At 38.9% G+C, this 23,499-nt stretch overlaps 2 protein-coding genes across 10 annotated transcripts in view; one reads left to right on the forward strand and one right to left on the reverse strand.

Moving 5' to 3' along the window:
• Window positions 1–12,662, reverse strand: part of HMGB1 (high mobility group box 1) — a 157,871-nt gene extending 145,209 nt beyond the window's left edge. The window contains exon 1 of one of the 2 annotated variants that reach the window (XM_063697242.1): window positions 12,647–12,662. The gene's annotated coding sequence lies outside the window, so the exon portion shown is untranslated. Of the gene's footprint in view, window positions 1–11,644; window positions 12,018–12,646 lie in introns of those variants that run through there. The other variant, XM_055359756.2, reaches the window with a different exon arrangement.
• Window positions 11,850–23,499, forward strand: part of USPL1 (ubiquitin specific peptidase like 1) — a 42,116-nt gene continuing 30,466 nt past the window's right edge. For 2 of the 8 annotated variants that reach the window (XM_019039570.4, XM_063697238.1), the window contains exons 1-4: window positions 12,111–12,485; window positions 14,107–14,168; window positions 15,501–15,667; window positions 16,194–16,322. In XM_019039570.4, coding sequence (XP_018895115.2) covers window positions 15,569–15,667; window positions 16,194–16,322 — 228 coding nt within the window. In that variant the 5' untranslated portion in view covers window positions 12,111–12,485; window positions 14,107–14,168; window positions 15,501–15,568. Of the gene's footprint in view, window positions 12,486–14,106; window positions 14,169–15,500; window positions 15,668–16,193; window positions 16,323–23,499 lie in introns of all 8 variants that reach the window. The other 6 variants (XM_004054326.5, XM_055359752.2, XM_019039571.4 and 3 more) reach the window with 6 other exon arrangements.

Below are 23,499 nucleotides of genomic sequence, written 5' to 3' on the forward strand. Positions count from 1 at the left end.
ATAAAAGTCTCACAGGTCTGAATTCAAGAGAGAGAACAGCAGAAGAAGGGTAGAGGTGGTAGCCATAAACAATGATACGTTCTCTTGAGGCCTTTTCTTGCAAAGCTCAGTGAAGAAACAGGGTTCCAGAGAGGGATTTTTTTTTCTCTCATTTTACATATGCAAACATATAAAAAAGCTGAAAGAATTGTTTGACAACCACCCTTATTCTTACCACAGATTCAACATTTAATGCCGTATGTTTTCCCTGTATGTACTGCGTATTGTTTGAAGATAACTTCCCCTCTAAATATACCTCGGATATATCTCCTAAAATAAGTCCATTCTCCTACATAGCCATAGTAACCATGAACACACCTAGGAAAATCAAAAATATATTCTCAAATATATTCTATAGCTGGGTATATTACAATTTCCCCAATATGTGATTTGCAAACCAGGATCAAGTCAAAGTCCATGCACAGCATTTGGTTGGCATGTGTCTTTGGTCTCTATTAATAATGATGACTGTTTGAAAAGACCTGTCCTATAGAATAAATTTGACAGATTATGTCATGTCATTGAATTTGTTTTTCTATTCTAGAAGGATAGTTTTTTAGGGTAGTGAATACATTTATTACTCTTGGCACAATAGTCTAACATTTTCCAATTTCCTTATATCTCTCTGCCCTTTCATTTTCAGAAAATCAATTATTCCAAGATTTGTTTTTCATTTATCATCACTTATTAGCTCTGAAGACTCAACTGAGCAACTTTCAGGGTTTACATACCCTATATTCAGAAAAAAACTACTACCATCTCTCATTTACCCTAAGAATTCATAGGAGAGCATGTCTTAAAGCTGATCAATAACCAAACCAAACATTTTATTGATCATGACAAATTACATTTGGAAAGCAAAATGAATTTCCTAAAATTTCTTCCCTGATTAGCAAAAGTGCCTCCTAACACTTGAGGGTGAAAGTTGCTGTCAAATATGCCTACATGACTGGAAATTATGACATCCAAATGAGTTCACTGGGTCTGATAATAATATGCTCTACATGCTTATGTCTATGTAATAAACAGCTTACATCTGGATGAGAAAATTGATTATACAAATATTTGGGCTTCTACAACTGGTCATTCATCTGTAAGTACTTAAAGCAACTTAAAATGCAAACTGACCTAACAATGCTTATGGTTAGAATTCCAAAGAATGTTTAGGCATTGCCAGGTTATGTTAAAACATCTTCTGCCACAATCTTCAAGTGATTTATCTTTTCTATTGTGTTGAATAGCTATAGAAGACAAATGAATTCTGCACTCCTGAATTCAACGAACATTTCAAGTTTCCTCACTTACACTGTAATATTTTTTGCTCTTACAAAACCTGATTACATAGCATATTTTAAGAAATAAATTATAATCATTTTATTTCACTTATTGAACTTCTTTTCAGCTTTGGCATTAGAATTTTAATCAAAGCACTGCCACTTGCTTACAGTGATGGTTTTCAGGCTCTTTGGGCCTATGGACTATTTCAATGACCTTCACTAGCCATCTAGTCCACCTTATTCTAATTATTACCACTGCAAAAGAAACACTCACTTGAATAAATCAGTAGATGGGCATGAGGCACCTCCCAGGAGACTATAAACTCATACTAAAATCAAAATTGTAGCTATTATCACTGATATGGTTTGGCTCTGTGTCCCCACCCAAATCTCATCTTGAATTGTAATCCCCACGTGTCAAAGGAGAAGCCTGGTGCGAAGGGACTGGATCATGGGGGCGGCCTTCCCCCTTGCTGTTCTTGTGATAGAGTTCTCCGATGGTTTCAATGCGTAGGACTTCCTCCTATTCGCTCGCTCTCTTCTGCCACCATGTAAGATGTGCCTTGCTTCCCCTTTGCCTTCTGCCATGATTTAAAATCATGTTTCCTGAGTTTCCTGAGGCCTCCCCAGCCATGCAGAAATGTGAGTCAATTAAACCTCTTTTCTTTTTAAATTACCCAGTCTCAGGTAGTTCTTTACAGCAGTGTGAAAATAGACTAATACAATCACCTTATGGTAAGTCTGTCTATAAATCACCTGAATTTTCACAGACTATCTAGAAGAACATGCAACCAGAGTAGTTCTTGATCATGCTATATAAATTACTGATTCAGAAATAGAACTAGACAGGAAGGGGCTGGTAGTAGAGAATCATCCTCTGGACATATTCTCACAGCCTAATCTCTAGCTAGCAAATTTTATAATATATATAAAAATACAATTATTTCACAAAATTACCATGAAACGACTTTATTGGGATATTAGACATTACTGAATTACTTGTTCTGTGAGGTATAAAGTGAAATTAACATGTTATAAAATTGTGGTAGCCGGCCCCCAAGATGGCCTCCAATGAATCCTTCACCTCTTGGTATTCATACCTTTGTGTAGGTAGGTCTGTGTAACCCATAGAATACAGCACAGTGACAGTAGGTCACTTCTGAGGTTAGGTTGTAAAAGACACTGTGGTTTCTGCCTCTCTCTCAGATCACGTGCTCTGGGGGAAAAGCCAGGCGCCATTTTGTGAAGACACTCAAGCAGCCTTCAGATGACTGCAACCACATAAGAGGCTCCGAACTGGAGCCACTCAGCTAAACCACTCCCAGATTCCTGACCATGTATCATTTCATACACCATGTATGAAATGACAAATGTCTGTTGTTTTAAGCTGTTTGGGGAATAATTTGTTACATAACAAAATATAACTAATACAATAATACATACTGATTTAACTGAAGTTGTAACTTCATAACTTATTTAGGTACTAAAAATCACAGCAACCCGATGCAAAGTACTAAAAAAAAAATCCATTAATACCTATTGAGTACTGTTGAGGGCATGAGGAAAGCTCTTTCATACTCCACATAAAACTTCCTTACTGTAATATTCATGGCTGACCTCTACTCTTAACTCCTTTCTAGGATAGGAGGGGCTAACTGATCTGACAGCAAGTTTGGGAGAAAAAATTCTGAGGCTCGACCAACTTCCTCTCTTCTTTCCATTTGGGATTTGGCTGACTGAAGAGGGTCATTTGTTTTGGCCTGCTCTCTTACACAGTAAATGTAGTGGGACAAGCTCTATTCTTGTTGATAGAAAAACTCGAATTTTAAATCTGCCTAGTTCTTTGCAGCTCGTTGTTGCTCCAAATCCCAGCTACCTTTTGAAACAACTTTTTTCAGTAAACTTACATTTCAATCTTCATGTGATTTAACCGGATCCAAACACAGGCAGATAAAAAAGGTGGGGCATTACTTATCAACCTCTAAACTAAGTTTAATTTTGTGCCCTCATGGAGTTTATAGTATATTTGAGGTTTAAACTAAAACACCTGGTTTTAAACTATAAAAAACACATGATTAATAGTTGAGGCCGGGCGCGGCGGCTCACGCCTGTAATCCCAGCACTTTGGGAGGCCGAGGCGGGCGGATCACGAGGTCAGGAGATCAAGACCATCCTGGCTTACACGGTGAAACCCCGTCTCTACTAAAAATACAAAAAATTAGCCCGGCGTAGTGGCGGGCGCCTGTAGTCCCAGCTACTCGGGACGCTGAGGCAGGAGAATGGCGTGAACCCGGGAGGCGGAGCTTGCAGTGAGCCGAGATTGCGCCACTGCACTCCAGCCTGGGTGACAGAGCCAGACTCCGTCTCATAAAAACAAACAAACAAAAAACAAATAGGTGAAAGGCCGTGATCATTGGTAAGCACAAGAAAATCTGAGGGAGAAAAAAATATAGATGCCCAGGCCCCAGGCCAAACTCATGGAATCACGCATGAGACCCAAGCCGCTGCAGTTTTAACAAGTTCCCAATATATAGTTGCCCCCTGAACAACGCAGGTTTGAACTGCCTGGGTCCACTTATAAATGGATTTGATTTTTTTCAATAAAAGTTACACCGAGTGTGCCTGCCTCTCCTCCCTCCCTCCCCACATGCTCCTGCTCTTAAGCCTCTGCCATGAGGCTTAAGACAGCAAGAACAACCCGTCCTGTTTATTTCAATAGTTTTGGGGGGTGCAGGTGGTTTTTGGTTACATGGATAAGTTCTTTAGTGGTGATTTCTGAGATTTTAGTGCAACTGTCACCTGAGCAGTGTACACTGTATCCAACATGTAGTCTTTTAACCCCCTTCCAACCTTCTTCCCCAACCCGAATCCCCAAAGTCCATTGTATGATTCTTATGCCTCTGTGTTTTTATAGCTTAGCTCCCACTTTTAAGTGAGAACATACCATTTTTGGTTTCCCATTCCCGAGTTACTTCACTTAGAATACTGGCCTCCAGCTCCATCCAAATTGCTGCAAAAGATATTATTTCGTTCCTTTGTATGGCTGAATAGTATTCCACGATGTACATAAACATTTTCTTTATCCACTCGGCTCCTCTTCAGTCTACACAATGTGAAGGTGACAAGGACGAAGATCTTTATGATGATCCATTTCCACTTAATGATTAGTAAATATATTTACTTTTCCTTATGATTTTCTTAGTAACTTTTTTTCTCTTACTTTATTGTAAGAATACAGTATATGACACATATGACATACAAAATATGTTAGTCAACAATATATGCTATCAGTAAACTTCCAGTCATCAGTGGGCTATTAGCAGGCACGTTTTTTGGGCAGTCAAAAGCATGGGGAAGGAGAGGGTGGTCCCTGACCCCTGTGTTGCTCAAGGGTCAATTGTAATAATACCCATTTAAGAATCCATGGTATATATGGTAAGTGCAACAACTCTAGAAGAGAGTGCTAGGAGTTGGAAAAGGAAAGAGAAAACAGAATTTAAAGCAATCTGTAAAGGACATGCAGGGTTTGGATGAGGTGGAAGGGTGAGGGAAAACCAACATCTGCTGTGAGGGCATATTAACTGCCAGACATTGTTCTATGTCTTACCTCATTTAAGAGAATTTCATTTCATACATGGAAAAACTGAAGCCCAGAGAGGTTAAATAATTTGCCTGAGGCCAAAATTAGTTAAATAACCGAAGTGGGATTGGTAGATGTTTTCATTTTATCAGTGAAACTGAGCCTCAGGGAGGTTAAATATTTTGTATGAAGTAACAAAACTGAGATTAATATATGGCCAAGTTTAAATCAGATCTGTAAATCTAATGCCTACACTAAAAAAAAAAAGTGGGAAGAAAAGGTCTATATTGCTTAGCAAAACAGAGGTAGGGAAGCAAAAATAAACTTACAAAATCAGATTAGACCACCAAAAAACAGTTCCCATTTTTAACTTATGTGGTCTGAGAACCATATATTAAAGACCACCAGTGGCTTAAAAATCTTTTTAAAAAATGAATGTTTTCATTATTCATTAGTTTTTGTCTTAATTGATACATTTACTAAACAATTACCAGCTCCAATTAGCACTCAGTTACAATTCAATCATTAAACTGACCCTCAATTTAGCTGTCAACCTAGTCAAAACAGTTAAGTGATTTTACCATCATCCTCCGTTGCAGAAGTATAATGTTTATGGCTGGAGTCATTTTATTTTTAACTAATATTTTTTAAAAAGATTGCTTTGTAACAACACGTTATAAGAGTCCTTTGTGGTAAATACTGCTTTTTTTTTGAGACGCAGTCTCGCTTTATTGCCCAGGCTGGAATGCAGTGGTGCGAGCTTGGATCTGAGGCTCCTGCCTCAGCCTCCTGAGTAGCTGGGACTACAGGCATGCGCCAACGTGCCCAGCTAATTTTTTGTTTTTTTAGTAGAGATGGGGTTTCACCATGCTGGCCAGGCTGGTCTCGAACTCCTGACCTCGTGATCTGCCCACCTCGGCCTTCCAAAGTACTGGGATTACACCTATTTTAAGGACTTTTTAAAAAGTGAAGCTAAACATTTATTCATCCCTATTCCTCATCTATAGGGACTTGTGCTCTATTTTTCTTTGAAGACTGAAGTAAAAATTCACCTTTGTGAGGGTCTTCCTATAATTAAAATTAATCATTTTTTCCTCCATAGCTTCTACAAAACATTGCTTGTACAACTCTATTTAGCACTTATTTCATCCCGCCTTGTATGAAAACTATTTGTTTACAAACATTTCTACTTCTCTTTAGGAATAAGGACTATGCATTATTCACTGTTGTATTCTCCCTGCATTTATGGCAGTCCTTTGCACATTAAATACAAACTTTTTGGCTCTGTGCATCTCTTCATCTGGCTGTTCATCTGTACCCTTTAAAACATCCTTTATTAAAAAAACAGTAAATGTAAAAAAAAAAGCCATTGATGAAAAAGTTAATAGCTTTCTCAGCAAGAAAAGAGTATCAATTATGCATACGTCTGAACTAACAAACATGAAGGAAATAGGCTATTTAATACATTCTGTTTTAAAAGTAGGTTTGGTCAGCCATGTAAATTGAAAATTGGGAGCCACCAAGATAACTCATCAACAAATATGCACTATGTACTAGGCACTATATAGATGATGGTGAACCAAACAGATGTAGTCCTTGCTCTTACAGATCTCACAACCTACTATGGGGCCAAAAATATATGTGTATGTGTGTGTGTTATACATATATACACACACATACATGTATATATACATATACATATATACACACACATACATGTATATATACATATACATATATACACACACATACATATGCTATGAGGAAAACAAACAGGTGGTGAGAAAAAATTAGAGTAGGGGTAGAGGACAGAGGGCTCCTCAAATAGGGTGGACAGCTTGACACAAGACACTCGAGCTAAGACTCCAAGGATGAGAAGAGTCAGTTATGTAAAGAAAAGGGGACTAGCATTGTCAGCAGGTAGCTAAGGCCCTAAAGCAGACGGTCATGTGCTGCAATGCCAGCTTCAAGCGAATACAGTTACTAAAGCATATCCAACCTTCTATGTGAATGTAGTTACTAAAGCATATCCTCCAACTTTCTATTTTTCTTTTGCTATTGTTTCTACCACCACTTCTCCTTTTCTGCTGATAATTATTTTAAATTTCCTGGCTAAATTAAATGATGGCATGAACTCTGGGGAAAGTAAGACTACCTATGTCCAAATAATCCTAAATTCCTTCTAGTCCTTATGACTCATCAATTCACCCTGAAGTGACAACTATGTCCCAATTAGGAAAGAGTGTTTCTTTATCTGCACTTAATTTTTTGATTTGGAGGCTTCCTGATTGCTAATCAACATGTTGTGTGATTACTTCAACAAGTACTTATAGAACGTTATTTTGTCACTGGAAAAACGTTCTGCTGCTTTCTGAACTTTAGGTTGCTCTAGAGTCTAGGAAGAGTGACTGTACCTAAAGCAGTTCCTAATTACTGGACATTCTCAAATCTGCTAGAGCTACATGTCCAATTATGAGAATATACTGGAAAAAGCCCTGGATTAGAAATGAGAGGATGTAGGTTTTAGTACCAGGTCAGCCACCTTGTTAATGCAAATTTGAGTAAATTGTTACTTCTTTTAGGCCTTGTTTTTGTTGTTTTGTTTTTTTGACAGAATCTTGTCTCTGTGGTCCAGGCTGGAGTGCAGAGGCACAATATCAGGTCCCTGCAGTCTCTGCCTCCCAGGATCAAGCCATTTTCGTGCCTCATCCTCCTGAGTAGCTGGGATTACAGGCATGTGCCACCACACCCTCGAACTCCTGACCTCAAGTGATCCGCTTGCCTCAGCCTCCCAAAGTGCTGGGATTAGAGGTGTGAGCCACTGTGCCTAGCCTTACACATTGTTTTTTTACTGGTAAAGTGGGAATATCTAAAAGTTGCATGCTACATAAATTCAACCGTATATTATTGGCAAAAAATTTTAAAGAAAAACATCAGCTTAAGAGTACTAATTGAGTACATGCCTTGGAATGAGCATGAGCTGGAAAGAACAAACCTGTTGTTACATCACTCATTGCTGTTTTCATATGCTGCTCATTGTAAATCTTGCTCAGTGGCATGATTTTAGTGTTTAAAGATTTATTTGTTTGTTTGTTTAGGACAAAGTCCCTACACATAATCTACTTGCTTCATATATACATACTTATGCATATTATGTATGTACATACATGCTCTCACGGCTCACATGAAAAAACAGCCATTCAGGTGATGTGATTTATCTCATATGCTTACTTTAGAGTCAATAGGGTGTTGACTCCACTATACAATACTGGCATAGAGAACACATAAGTCAAAGTAGACAGGACCCAGCCGTACCATTGGCTAGGGCACAAATATATTCACATATGTGGAGAATGATGTACGTAGAAAGGTCTTCATTGCACAATGCTCTTTAATAAAGATCTGGAAAAAAAAAACACCTAAATGTTCAAAAGGATAGGGTAGATGAAATAATGGTACATTATAAAATGGAAGATTATGCAGCCATAAAAATAAGGAAATACCTTAATAACAGAACAACTTTTAAGGTAAGTGAACAAATAAGGTACATAATCACTATGCATGGTATGTACCATTTACATAGAAAAAGGGAAGAAAAATAAAATATATACAGTAATTTATTTGTTCTTACATGTGTAAAATTTTTCTGAAAAATATACCAGAAACTGGTAGCACTGGTTGCTTCCTAGGCAGAAAATGACTGAGTATCCTTTTGTACCTTTTGAATTTTGAACCACGTGAATGAATGTGTCACCTATGAACAAAATGACAAGTCTAGATCAGCAAGACAGCAGTTTGAGATGAAATGGGATTACACCCTTAGTAGGAAAAACTTTTTAAAGCAGGTGGTACTTCTAAGAGCAAATACCCGCACATGGAATGTTGAAACTGTAAGGAACTCTCCTTAAGAGAACCACCTATTCCAAACTTCTCATTTTATAGATCTGTAAACTGAGACCTTAAAAATTCAGTGACTTGCGTAAGGTCACACAGCAGAAGAGATGGGATTAGATGCCAGATATTCCAATATCAAGTTTAGACTATTAAAAATTCAGTGACTTGTGTAAGGTCACACAGCAGAAGAGATGGGATTAGATGTCAGATATTCCAATATCAACTTTAGACTATTATCACACCATCTTCTCATTTTCTGTGGGCAAAACAGAACCAAGTAAGTTTGGGCTACATTACGAGTTGTCATGTTTTTGTTTTTGTTTTTTTGAGATGGAGTCTTGCTCTGTCGCTCAGGCTGGAGTGCAGTGGTGTAATCTCAGCTCATTGCAATCTCTGACCCCCGGGGTTCAAGCAATTCTCCCTGCCTTAGCCTCCCGAGTAGCTGGGTTTACAGGCGCCTCCCACCGCGCCCGGTTAATTTTTGCACTTTTTTTTTTTTTTTTTTAGTAGAGACGGGGTTTCACCATCTTGGCCAGGCTGGTCTTGAACTCCTGACCTCGTGATCCACCCACCTCAGCCTCCCAAAGTGCTGGGATTACAGGTGTGAGCCACCGCGCCCGGCCGAGTTGTCATGTTTTATCTAAATTTTAGAGTCTAATGTATAAACTAACCTTAAGCCCTGAAACTACTAATTTCTTGTTTGGATCACTATACGGCTACACTTAAAAATATGCTGTGCATACCTCTATCATTGCATGTATACAATATGATAGATGCATGATATGACAGACACAATATGATACACATATTTTTTTCTATCTTAACACATCTGAATTTACTGAAATAACTAAAATGTCTTAAGTTACTTTAATTTTTTAAATATACACATGCATAGCACAAGTGTGTTGCCAAAAATATGAATACAGGTTTACAACTCCTTAACTAAAACCCAAGGGTTGGATGTGTTTTAGAAATAAGAATTTCATACAATTTTTAAGTGTTACAAGGTATATAAACCATTATATAACATCCCACATACCAGGGGCCAAGGGCAGCACCCCATAATCAAACATATTAATATAGTTTCAGCAAAACACATGGGATAAAGACTATATACAGCTTCTCAATAGTTCAGGTCATATTTTGTTACCAAATGAATTTTGTTACCAAATGAATTTTGTTGCCAAGCTTAAGAAGTTTTTGGTTTTCACCGCTTTCTGAATGTTAGATTGAGATGTGGGATTACAGACTGTACTCATAGAGTGCTTCTAGAAAGCAGTCAGTCACTTCAACTCTCATTTTTCTTTTATGAGACTAGAAAAAGAAATCATAGCAAGTAGCTTTTATATCCCAGGTTTGGGCCAAAGACTTGTATTGTGGTTAAGGAATCTAACTTAGCAGAAGGTGCACGAGCTGACATCGTGAGTGGCTAAAATGAGAGAAAAAAAGAGAAAATCCTAATCATACAGCAGCACTGAACTACTGCAGCTGTTTGTTAGTTATTAATTTAATAAAAGCTTCCTCCCTTTAAATCATGTGAGTTTATAACTGGAAATAGGTCAATAAAATTTCTGTCCCACACTGCTGACAAGCGGATGGACGCAATGAGCTTTAATCCCACTGGAAGGTACTGCACTCTCTCTGGGACCAGGATATGTAGAAAAAAAGCATTTCAAATATATAGGAATAAGCAGAAATGTATACAGTATTCTCAACTTGGGACCGTTACTGTATAATATAAACGAAAGGGGTTTTCTAGTCAATCTCTGCTGATCTCCTGTACCAAAGTTCTTCCCTTTATAAGTCTTGTACTACCTTTTACAAGGGTAAAAAGCTCTACAGCGAAAACACAGAACACACTAAAATCCCTTTCTTTCTCTTTACAACTCAAGCCCCGCCTCCATTTTGTTTCTGTTACTAATTTTTTTTCTGAAAAAATACCAAATTTACACTGAAAGACTAAAATTCAACTTTGCAGACAACGTTTTAAAAAATACAATTCAGTTTGGTGATGTTGTTTTGCAGTCTTACAATTTTAGCTACATTTTAACTGAACCAATTGTTTTGTTCAATTTATGAGTTAATACTCAGCAAGTTTGTTTTTTACAAATAGTGTATTCCATTCTAAAAATGGAAGTAGCAGTGGTGAGCAAGAAAACAACCCTCTGAGTTTTGGCTATTTCAGGAGGAAGTACTACTTTCTCCAATTTTAATCACAATTCATAAAAAAAAACCTAACTAGCTAGATCTTAAATATACAAATACATTAATAATCTAGTAAAGCAACAGAAAAAGGTAAACAAACTAACCAGCCTATTTTTGTCTGGAGAAACCCCAACAAACTGCTGGATTCCTTGGCCATTTGCATTCAGAAGTACCAAAAACTAAAATCCTTTTTACTAAATAATTTCTTCTACGCGAGACTTGTTTCCTCCACACCACCCTATCCAAATTGTCAGCATTATTCCAGAATATAATCATTTAGTTTGAAACCACTAAAAAACCCCGCAGTCCAAAATACCAATTGTGGTTTTTCTGTAAAGAAATGGTCAGAAACTACAAATTGTTATCCTAGGACACAGAACCAATCGACCAAAAGGACTTCTGGAATATGCTGCCCCCAAGATTTAGAATGCACAGGCAGAAATAGCATACGCGGTCACGATGTCCCTTAAGCCACATGACCTTCCTACGAAAGCAAAGGCTTAAACTTATCAAATGAGAACTCCCCCTTTCTCTGAAGTTAAAACAAGGCAGGGCAGCTTGAATTAGTGCAGCAGGGACAGATCGGCTGCTGACTAGTCAGAACGGGTCGTGGAATGCAAAGTCCCTGCGCTTTCGCTGCTCCCCTTACCGTGAGAAGATCTGGGAGGGAGGAAAGGAGGAGAAACACCCCAGAATCCTGGTAGAAAAGCCCCTGGCCTCGAAGATGGGCTCTAGGGAGACAGGGAGGGGCAGCTCCGTGTGTGATGACCCTTTGTGAACATGCACTCTGTGGCAGCTTCAGCTCCACCGAGGCTTTGAGAGAGCGGACTACGGATGCCCGGCGCGGCCCAGCTGTGAAGGCCGCGCCGGCGGAGAGGGTCCATGGCACCCCCGCCGGCTTCGGAAGCCCTTCCCTCTCCCACCTCCGCGGGTCACCCCAGGAACCAGCGGCTCCCGACCACGCTCGTGCGGACCACTGAGCAACGACGCGCAAGCAGGTCTCTTTCCTCTGCGTAATCCCTCCGCAGAAAGCCGCGCACTAGTTTTAATCACGCCCCACCCCCTGGCCGCTGGCGCCACCTCCGCCACTCGGGCGCTTTCCAGCAGCTTCCAGAAACGTCGCCTCCCCAAACCCAGCCACTCACACATGGCGGGCTCAGCAGCCACCAGCCCCGCCCCTCCTCGTCGCCGCAGTCGCAACTGCGTCTCTGGCCACAGGGCGGAAAGCCACGCCTCTGCGGAGCGCGACCGGAAGTGCTCACGTCTTCACCTTCCCCGCCACGCCTCCGTCCTTTCAGGCCCAGCGTGCAGCAGGAAGGAGGACTCTTTTGCCGCGGACTCAAGCCGGAAGCCGCCTTCCTAGTGGAGACGCGAGTGGGGGAGGAGCAGTCCGAGGGGAACGTGGGTTGAACGTTGCAACTAGGGTGGAGATCAAGCTGGAACAGGAGTTCCGATCGACCCGGTACCAAGAAGGGGAGTGCCCGCGGCAGGTAAGGGAGAACAGGGAGGGGTTTCTTTCCGCTCTCGAAATTGGGAAAAGAGACAGAGCTGGGATGACCTATGGGGTAGTCGGCGCGCTGAAAGGATGGGCTGGGCTGGGACGGGGTTCAAGTGGGAAAGGTTGATGATTAAGGTATAGAGTTGGACTTACAGATCCGTTTGGGCGCAGAGAGGTGAACGCTGAAGAGAAACCAGAGTTTGTTTTCGTTTTCCAAGGAGCGTGGAGATGGGCAGGGTTAACGGACCCTGCGCCTCCTTGGGCTTCTTAGTTTGGGTGTTGAAACTCACCTCCTTTGGTCCTGTTCGTCTCTGATTCAAGACAGTTGGGTTTGGTACCTGACAGGGCTGGGTGCAGAAAGCCGACCCTGTTCCTCGGCTTACAGGTCGGTTGTGGCCTCGCTTTTGACAGTTCACGTGCCGAGCCTACTCGCTCTCGGAGGGCAAGCTCAAATGGGTGGGTTTAAGGCCCCCTCTTCGAACAGCTGTTTCCCTGGGTTTCTCCATTTTGCACACAGGAATGTGAATGAAGTTTAATTGCATACTTTTTGCGATTCCCAGGGCCACCTTGACACGTTCATTGTGCTATCTAACTGGGTTCATGCTGGGCTAATAATTCACATTAAGGCTTCTGGAGTATAAGTGGTCCACAGAAGTATGAAAAGGGGATGTTAGAAGAAAGATGCTGGGGGTGAAGTAGAGTTGAGGAAGATAGAACTGGAAAGCTCGGTTGGTTTCACAGTACAATGAGCTTTAGGTCATAATACTACCTTTAGGTTATATTGGGCTGTTTGGACGGAGTTTGCTGTAATCAGGCTAGAGTAAATAGAGAGTTTTAAACTAAGCATTGACAGGCTCAGACTTGTAGGGGCATCATTTTGCCAGTGATATGGAAGGGAAAGAGGTAGAGATTTGAGACCTTTCCAAAGAACTGTCCACAGAATTTGGTGACTTACTGTGTGAAGAGGGAAATAAAGAATAGGGAACAACTCAGACTTTCTAGTCTGTGTGTTTGGAAGGATGGAGACGCCCACATTTAAGTGAGATATGGGAAGGAGGAGCAGATTGTTTTTGAAGGGAGGAAGAGCAGTTACTTAGGGTCAAATTAAGTTGTAAAATCCCCCCCGGGATTTTGTATGTAAGTCAAAGTGAATTGTATTTGGAAGAAGACCTGGGGAGCCCACCTCTGGTATTTTTTTTATGTCCCTCATATGGACAAATAAACCTCTGGTATTAAATGAATTTTCTTTTGGGGGATTCTGTATATTCGGGATTTCAACCACCAACCTATCTGGTTTTTCCCGCTGAAATGTTGGGTGATGGAATCAGGAGAGCAGATTTGGAGACTCTTTATGTTTTATAATTGAGAGAGACAAAGAGAAAACCGTTTGATTTGAAAAAGTTTTCTAGGTTCCCTCAGGTAGTTGGAAATTTTCATCAAAAACAGTTTATTCAAGGTACATAGCCTACTAGTTTCCCATTTGAGAGTACCGCAGAATGATAGGACGTGTACTGCTTCTCTACGCAGAATGAAGTATAAAATTAGCACCAAATAGTAACTTTAATTTGTCAGGTGCTAAACTTTTTACATGCTTTATCTCATTTAATTCTTAGAAGAAACTAATTTTACAAGTAAGTTTCTGGACCAAGATCTGCAGGTACAAAGCCTGAAAAGCGTAAGTTTGACTCCTACATAGTTCTCTTTTGTAAGTATATTATAAATAGAACCAGCCAAAGGTAATAAGTTGTCTGTGCCTAAAAAGAAAGAAAAAAGTTAGCATCAGTAGTTCTCACCAGAAGGGGTGATTTTGCTTACCAGGGGACATTTGGCAAGTCAGGAAACTTTTGGCTGTTGGATCTAGAGGGTAAAGGTCAGTGACGCTGCTAAACATCGTCAATGCATAGAACAGCCTTCACAAACAATTATTTGGTCAAAGATATTTGTAGTGCTGCAGTTGAGAAATTTCTGTCTTATGGTTATTTCTTCAGGAATAGGAAATTAAGATTCGCTGATATTTTCTTTAAAAAGCAGTTTTATTTTTGAAATTATTCCTTGGCTTGAAAGGTTTGTGAAGTTTATATAGCTGAACCAGAATAGCGTAATTAGATTTTAAAGTGAATTGTGAGCCATCGATTCCCAGGAGATGGGTGTCATAGAATCATGGATTCTTGGATTTGGGAAAGACTTATGCCTAGAATTATTTTACAACATTTCTGCTAAGTGGTAATTATCCTCTGCCCTAAAGGTCTCCTGTATTTGATTTTCCTATCATTGTGAACCCACAATTAAAATGCTCTTAATTATTTGTTGCTTACACTGAGCTCCGGTCTCTTGTAATTTTTACTCTGTTAAATGTAGTTCTGCACCATAGGACTACACGCAAAACAAGCTTGCCACATACGTAATTTGTACTAGGACAGTGTTTATATTTTTGTTCAGATAACAAAATAAGTTAAATGTGGTGTAAATTAGATCATTTACAAATAATAATTTGTTAGCAGCTTTTAATAAGTAGTATTTTTCCCAACTGGTGAAGTATTAATGTTGGTAGTTGAAAACAATAGGAATGTATGGAATATATGGTTCATTGGTTCTTTTGTTCCTGTCAAATAGTGGCACAATGGATCTGGGGTTTTTCTCAGTATAATGCTGGCATATTTGTTTCAAATTGTACATAGACTCTAAAAAGTTAGGCTTTCAAATTCTGGTCAATATAGTTTGCTTTAAATAGTAGCTACCTCTACTACAAGTTTTATTTAATTTGTTGACAAATGAGTCTGCTATGAAAACTGGTCCTGTTGCCAGTCACTACCCTCTGTTCACAAATTTGCTGGGTTTATAAATATAGGTATCATTTTCACTTCAAGATTATAATTTTAGAATATGTTTATTCTAGGACATATAGCCCTCAAAATCTGCTTACTATATACGTCTTGTAAAATAGCATGGTTCTTTTTTATAGTAAATAGAATTTTTATTTAATTGTCTATTGACTTTTTTTTTCCAGGGTTCATTGAAAAAATCCTTAGTGATATTGACATGTCTCAAGTGACATAAATTAGCCAATGACTCGGAATGATGGATTCTCCGAAGATTGGAAATGGTTTGCCAGTGATTGGACCAGGGACTGATATAGGGATATCTTCACTCCACATGGTGGGGTATTTGGGAAAAGTTAGTGAACTTATTTTTTGCCTGAGTGCAAAGTTTTTTTTTTTTTTCTCTATTTTTGAGACTTAAATTCAATTTTGATGTTACCAGTTAACTTCTAAAAAATTGGGTCTTCCACGGAAATCTTACAGTAATGGCGAAAGATTGTTTTAATGTGTTTACCTTTCTGTGTTTTATTGATACATGAAAGTGGAAATAAAACATAGACCTTATGATTTACTGTTCTTTGAAAATATGGTACATAAATTCTCCCGGGTAGTTGATGTTACTTTTTTCCTTGCAAATAAAATTGATACTATTCTTAACACATAAAATTTAATATTTAAAATTATAACGTAATTCTTTTTGGAATAATAGCTGTATTTAAAGGCTTATATGCATTTCTTTTGTTTGCCATGTTTAAAATACCTTGTCAGGATGCTTGTAATTGAAAATTATAATTTTTTCTGGTTACCTTTCCATTTAACTTTTAATATTTTGATATATTCTAGGAATGTCTATATTTTAATTTGCTTTATTTCTCTTTTAGAATTATGATTCAGCTAAAGTTCCATCAGATGAGTATTGCCCTGCTTGTAGAGAGAAGGGAAAGTTAAAAGCCTTAAAGACTTACCGAATTAGTTTTCAAGAATCTATCTTTTTGTGTGAGGATCTGCAGGTAAAGTATTAATCTTATATAGTATATATAAGATTTTTCTTTTTTCTTTTGCTTTTTTATTAATTGTTTTAAAAGTTTACTCATTTTTTGTTTTTCAGACTAGATTTTTGATATGTAATCTCAGTTTCTAAGTCTGTCTGGTATACAATGTTATTTTTCCACCTACCTTTCCTTGGTAGCTTAAAGATGTTCGTTTTTATTGCCATTTGATTTGCGAGAGGAGAAAATACATTTCAAGATTTTTTTCTTTTTTTTAACCTTTTGGAGGTCCTTGTTAGCTATTAGCATATAGTAGTTACTCTCTCATCGCTTTGGTTTATCTTTGCAACTGATGGGAAAAGTTATGAATCTCTAATGTACCTGGAAGAGTATTTTGGAAATTGGTTAGTCCAAAACCAGTATATATACTCTGAACTAAAGAGAGCATAGAATCTTGTAAATTCTAAAAGATCCTTTTAGAAGCTCTAAATCGCTTTTAGAATTATAGCAATTTGTACCCACTGGTACGGCTTTTATATAGCAGCTCATTAAATTCTGTAGTACTCCACATTTTATTGTATTTGACAGTTTATGAGACTGTCTCATACACGTTTAATTCTCAGAACTTTGCAAGATTTGTATTCCTATTTCATGAATAAGAAAATAAATGGATTTCAGAGGGTTTAGGAACATAAGATCCTGATACAGTGGCAGAGCTGTGGTTGGAATACAGACTTCTAATTTCAGATCTGTTTATTCCAGCAAAAAATTAGCAGTTCATCAGAATTACCTGGAGTGCTTTTAATAAATTTCTGAGTATCACCCCCAGATGCTGATTCAGTAGAGTTGGCCCAGAATTCTGTGGTTTTGTAACATTTGAGGATGAGTCTGATCATCAGCCAGGTTTGGAAAATACTAGACTAAATCACATGGTTGTTAATAGATACTTATGCTGGGTATAATTTGAAGTAAAGTAATCCCAGGCGTGTCTACAAATATAAATTTCTTTATGTTTATATTCAGTAATTTTTTTTATGAGTGTCACTGTTTGGCACTGTTGCAGATACAATGTTAGGATACAATAATAAAACAAAAATTTCTTGCCCTTAAGGAAGTTATGTCATAGAGTGGGAAAGACAGTGAACAAGTATGTGTTTTTGTGTCAGGTGATAAAAAGTGCTGTGGAGAAAAATAAGGCAGTAGGGACTGGAATGCCAAAGTAGGGGGAGTTTGCAATTTTAAATAGGGTGGTGAGGGGAACGCTTCAATGAGAAAGTGCAATTCAAGCAAAAGCCTGAAAGAGGTGAAGAGCAGTGAGCTTTCTAGGCAGGGGAAGCAAGTTCCAGGAAGGCCCTGAGAGAATGGAGGCTGCCTGTCATGTTTGTGCTACTGCAATGAAACCAGCAGAGCGATAGAAGGTGGATCAGAAAAATAATGGGGGAGCTGGACCAAGTAGGGTCTTATAAGCCATTGTAAGCTTTCTGGCTTTTACTATGGGTGAAACCAGGAACCATGGCAGAGATGTTGGCAGAGGATTGACATAAGTTGACTTCAGTGTTAAAAGCATTACTGTGACTGCACTGTTGAAAATATATGTAATGGGCAAGACCTGAAGCAGGGAGATTAGTTATAGTATAATATGAATTATATTTGGTCCTTGTCTCTGGTTTCCGTTACAGAGCTAAAAGTCTTGGAATTTCCTGAATGATAAGAGTGTCCTGTTATTCAGAATGAGCCTGTTTGCTAACACCGGGGTTCATACTATTGTGGTGACTTAGGATGGAGCCGTAGATAGCCTCAGATGGGGCAAGTAGCTGGAAAGACCACATGGTTAGAGAATTAACGGGTTAGAACTTTTAGCCCCATGTACAGGCCTCCAGGAAAGGAGTGGAGGGGCTGGAGATCAAGCTGTATAAAAATATCAAGATTTGGATTTAATGAGTGGGTTGCTGGAGGGGCTGGTGCCGTGTGGGAGGTGGTATGCCTAGAGGAAGTGGAAGCTTCATACCTGTTCTGTCCCATACCTTGCCCTACTCATTTCTTCATCTATATCCTTTATAATATCCTTTAGGATAAACCAATAAACATAAGTAAGTGTTTGTTTGAGTTCTGCGAGCTGTCCTTGCAAACTAGTTATGCCCAAGAAGGGGGAGTGGGAACCTTTGTAGCCAGTCAGTCAGATGTACTGGTGGCCTGGATGTGGGATTGGCATCTGAAGTGGAGGGAGTCATGGGACTGAGCCCTCAACCTGTAGGATCTGACATGGTCTCTAGGTAGATAACATCCAAATGGAATTGGATTATAGGATACCCATTTGGTGTCCTCTGGAGAATTGCTTGGTGTGGGGAAAAAGCCCCCACACATCTGGTCACAAAAGTGTGCTGGGAGGATAGAATATGTGAAAATTGTCATAATCAAAATGGAGTCACTTGTGTTAAAAAAAAAAAAAAAAAACCCTGACTGACCAGGCACAGTGGCTGACAACTGTAATCCCAACACTTTGGGAGGCTGAGGCAGGAGGATTGCTTGATCCCAGGAATTGGAGACCAGCCCATGCAACATAGTGTGGCCTTGTCTCTACAAAAAAAAAATTTAAATTAGCTGGGCATGGTGGTGTGAGTCTGTAGTCCCAGCTACCCGGGAGGGGGACTACGGGTACATGGCACCATGCCCAGGAGATCCAGGCTGCAGTGAGCTATGATTGTGCCACTGCATTCCAGTCAGGATGACAGAGTGTGAGACCCTGTCTCTATTAAAAGAAAAAAAAAAAAAAGACAAATAGAGCCAGGAAAGGCTATGAAGAGAGAGCTTTCATGCATAGATACCAAAATATCTCAAAAGACAAAAACCACAACCTTGCACAAAGGCCATCATGAAATACTTCTGAAATACACAGAAAATACATCATGAAATACACAGAAAATACTTCTGCAAGGACATCTGCCCAGCAACTGCCTGGTCCATCTGTGGATGGGTGTCATCCTTGTTATTGATCCTTGTAGCCAAGGGTAATTATCTCAAAACAAGTATGTGATCCTCCTTATTTTCCTTTAAAAACCTTTTGTCTTCCCTTACCTCCCTGAACACACAGAGTTTACTATGGCATGTGTATTCCCATTGGAATACTTTGTTCCTGAATAAATGTCACTTTCTTTTTAGAAGCTTCTCTTTTCTTTTTATTTAGATTGATAAGTAGAAAGGAAAAAAAGTTTTTTTCCCTTTGGACTAGTTGAAGGCAGTTGCAGTATTCTGGGGGAGAGGGTGGTGGCAGAGGTGTTGAGGCATGGTTGGAGTTTATTTATACTTTGAAGGTAAAGCCAACAGGATTTGCTGAAAGATTGGGATATGGGGTTGGAAAGAGGAATCAAGGATAGTTCCAAGATTTTTGGCTTGAAAAATTAGAAGAATGGAATCGTGAATTACTGAGCTGGGAAGACTTGGAAGAGCAAGGTTTTGGGGAGAAGATCAGGACCATAAGAATAGAGAAGTCCTTGTCTTCAGGAGATAGGTTTTTGGCTATTAAAGTTAGATGTACTACATAGATTTTTAGCTTTTTTTTTTTTTTTTTTGAGACTGAGTCTCGCTCTGTCACGAGGCTGGAGTGCAGTGGCGCGATCTTGGCTCACCGCAGCCTCCGACTCCCTGGTTCAAGTGATTCTCCTGCCTCAGCCTCCTCAGTAGGTGAGATTACAGGCATAAGCCACCAAGCCCAGCTAATTTTTGTATTTTTAGTAGAGACGGGGTTTCACTACGGCCAGGATGGGCTTGATCTCCTGACCTCGGGTGATCCACCCGCCTCGGCCTCCCAAAATGCTGGGGTTACAGGTGTGAGCCACCACGCCCAGCCCGGAGTTTTCGTTTTTGAAGCATTGTTTTTTAAGTGATAAAGCAAAAAATATATAATCAAGAATTTTAAGTATATACTTTGGAAATGTTAAAAAGGAACATGAGTAATTTATTATTTTTTTTTAATTTCTAGTCGGCAATGAGAGCCCAGTGTACTTTATGAAGTAGATTGGTTTACACCAGGAGTGAGCAGACATTTTGTATGATGCACAAGCAAGGAATGATTTTTTTGTTTTTTAAATGGTTAGGAAAATATCAAAATAAAAAATGCCAGAAAAAATCAAAAGAAGGGCCAGGTGCAGTGGCTCACACCTGTAATCCCAGCACTTTGGGAAGCCGAGGTGGGTGGATTCTCTTGAGGTCAGGAGTTCGAGACCAGCCTGGCCAACATGGTGAAACCCTGTCTCTACTAAAAATACAAAATAGCCGGGTGTGGTGGCATATGCCTGTAATCCCAGCTACTTGGGAGGCTGAGGCAGGAGAGTCGCTTGAAGCCAGTGGCAGAGGTTGCAGTGAGCCAAGATTTGAGCCACTGCACTCCAGCCTGGGTGACAGAGGAGACTCTGTCTCAAAATCAATCAATCAATCAATCAATCAATCAATCAAAAGAAGAATACCCTTTCATAATATGTGAAAATTAAATGAAATTCAAATTTCAGTGTTCATAAATAAAGTTTTACCGGAACATAGCCATGCTCAATCATTTATGTATTGTTCATGGCTTCTTTTGCATACAACAACAGAGTTGGGTAGTTGTGACAGACTATGTAGCTCATAAAATCTAAATATTTATTATCTAGCCCTTTATCAGTAAACTTTGCTGATCCGTGTGTAAGTCCTCTGAATCAAATTATTTCCAAAGAGTTCTGTTATAAAATTTGGAGTTTACTCTGCTGTAAATTGCAAAGAACCATTTGGAAAACCCCTTTTAGTCAGGTATTTACATTAAAATGTTCCTTGATTTGTAAACACTAATATTCAAGACTGGTCCAAAATTATACCAAATTGAAACTCTCAAGAGTTTTTAAACAGTAGGAAGTTTTAACTTTTTTTTTTTTCGTGGAGTAGTCTATCATTCAGCGTTTACTTTGGAACATTTAATTAGTCTTTTTTAAAAACCCATGAAATTTATAATAAAAGTTTTAAATCATTAATGTTAAGTAATCAAAGAAAACTTTTTGTTTTCTCCATTTGTAAAATGAATACATTATTATTATAATTTGTCTTTGGCCATACCTTGTTGATAATTACTTATACAAGTATAAGAAGACATGGTATGTTTTCCTTTTTCCTATTTCACAAGAATAAGTACAGGAATTTACTTAAGCTGCTCCAAAACTCAGTGAAAGAGACAGGATTAGGTTTTTTTCAGCATTGGATTTTAAATGATACTAGATGGTTGCGCTGGGCTAAAATACTAATGCTTTGTGTATATTTTTATGACTTTTTTGAAGACAGCTTAAAAGCTTTATTCTAGTTATAAAAATGATACATGTTCACTGTAAATAGAAACAAGTCAGGTCAGGTATAAAGAGATACAAATATTTAGAACATGTGGAAAGAGGCAACAAAATTTTATAAAAAGAAAAAAGATAAAAATCTGAAATCATTAATTTATAAGGGAAAAATCAGGGCAAGGACAAATTATATTACAGATTGGCCTATGGTGGGAGCACAGATTATATAAAGAAAAGTCAGTGAAGACACTTGCGAAGAGTGTGGGTGGAAATCACTAAGTTTTGCAGTCCCGGGGCCTCCTATGGTTTATTACTGTTTTGTTCTTTTTTTTTTAATATGCATTCCTTTGCAACCAAGGGTTTATTACGTTTTGAATAAAGTAGAGGTGTAAGTAGGATGCATATACCATGATCTTGACTACTTGAGATTCACAAAGGGTTTTCGTCTCAGGATTTTTTTTTCTCTTAAAAAAATTTGTTTTAATTTTTAAGTTGTAAAAAAATTCATCATCTTAACCATTTTTAAGTATAGAGTTCAGGAGTATTAGGTATATTCACTTGTGCAGCAGATCTCTAGAACTTTTTTCATCTTGCAAAACTGAAACTCTGTACCTATTAACCACTTCCCATTTTCCTCTCCCCCAGCTTCTGGCAACCATTCTAGTTTCTGTTTCTTTTCTTTTTTTTTCTTTTGAGATGGAGTCTCGCTCTGTCGCCCAGGCTGGAGTGTAGTGGCGTGATCTCGGCTCACTGCAACTTCTGCCTGTGGGTTCAAGCAGTTCTCCTCCCTCAGCCTCCTGAGTAGCTGGGACTACAGGGGTGCACCACCATGCCTGGCTAATTTTTTTTTTTTTTTTTTTTTTTGTATTTTTAGTAGAGACGGGGGTTTCACCATGTTGGCCAGGCTGGTCTCGAACTCCTGACCTCAGGTGTTCTGCCTGCCTCAGCCTCCCAAAGTGCTGGGATTACAGGCTTGAGCCACTGTACCAGTCCTCTAGTTTATGTTTCTATGAATCAGACTCAATACCTCATATAAATGGAATCATACAGTATTTGCCTTTTTTGTGACTGGCTTATTTCACTTGGCATAATGGCCTCAAGATTCATCCATGTTGTAGCACGGATGAATGTACAGTTAGGAGTTCCTTACTTTTTTTTTTTTAAGTCTTAATCTCCAGTTTATTTCTGTTTATTTATTTATTTTATTATACTTTAAGTTCTGGGATACATGTGCAGAACGTGCAGGCTTGTTACATAGGTATACACGTGCCATGGTGGTTTGTTGCACCTATCAGCCTGTCATCTATGTTAGGTATTTCTCCTAATGCTATCCCTCCCCTAGCCCCCTACCCGCCGACAGGCCCCAGTGTGTGATGTTCCCCTCTCTGTGTCCATGTGTTCTCATTGTTCAGCTCCCACTTATGAGTGAGAACATGCGGTGTTTGGTTTTCTGTTCCTGTGTTAGTTTGCTGAGAATGATGGTTTCCAGCTTCATCCATGTCCCTGCAAAGGACATGAGGAGTTTCTTACTTTTAAGGTTGAGTAATATTCCACCGTATGTGTATGCCACATTTTCTTTATCCATTCACCTATTTGCAGATGTTTGAGTTGCTTTCACTTTTTGGGAATTGTGAATAATGCTGCAGTGAATGTGGGTGTGCAGGTATCTCTTCAAGATTCTGCTTTTGAGTTTTTTTTGGATACGTACCTTTTTATGATGCTTTAAATACATATATGCTATTTTTAAAGGATTCTCAGTTTTCTGGCATATGGTAGGACTGAGGAAGTAATCTCAAAGCATCATGTTGACAGGTTGTTAGTTGATGGTGACTGCAGCTAGTTGGAAAGTCAGAAGAATCTAGAACTTGTTCATTTATACTAAGGAATTTCATAGT

Source organism: Gorilla gorilla, chromosome 14 (assembly GCF_029281585.2).
Source record: "Gorilla gorilla gorilla isolate KB3781 chromosome 14, NHGRI_mGorGor1-v2.1_pri, whole genome shotgun sequence".
NCBI lineage: Eukaryota > Metazoa > Chordata > Mammalia > Primates > Hominidae > Gorilla > Gorilla gorilla.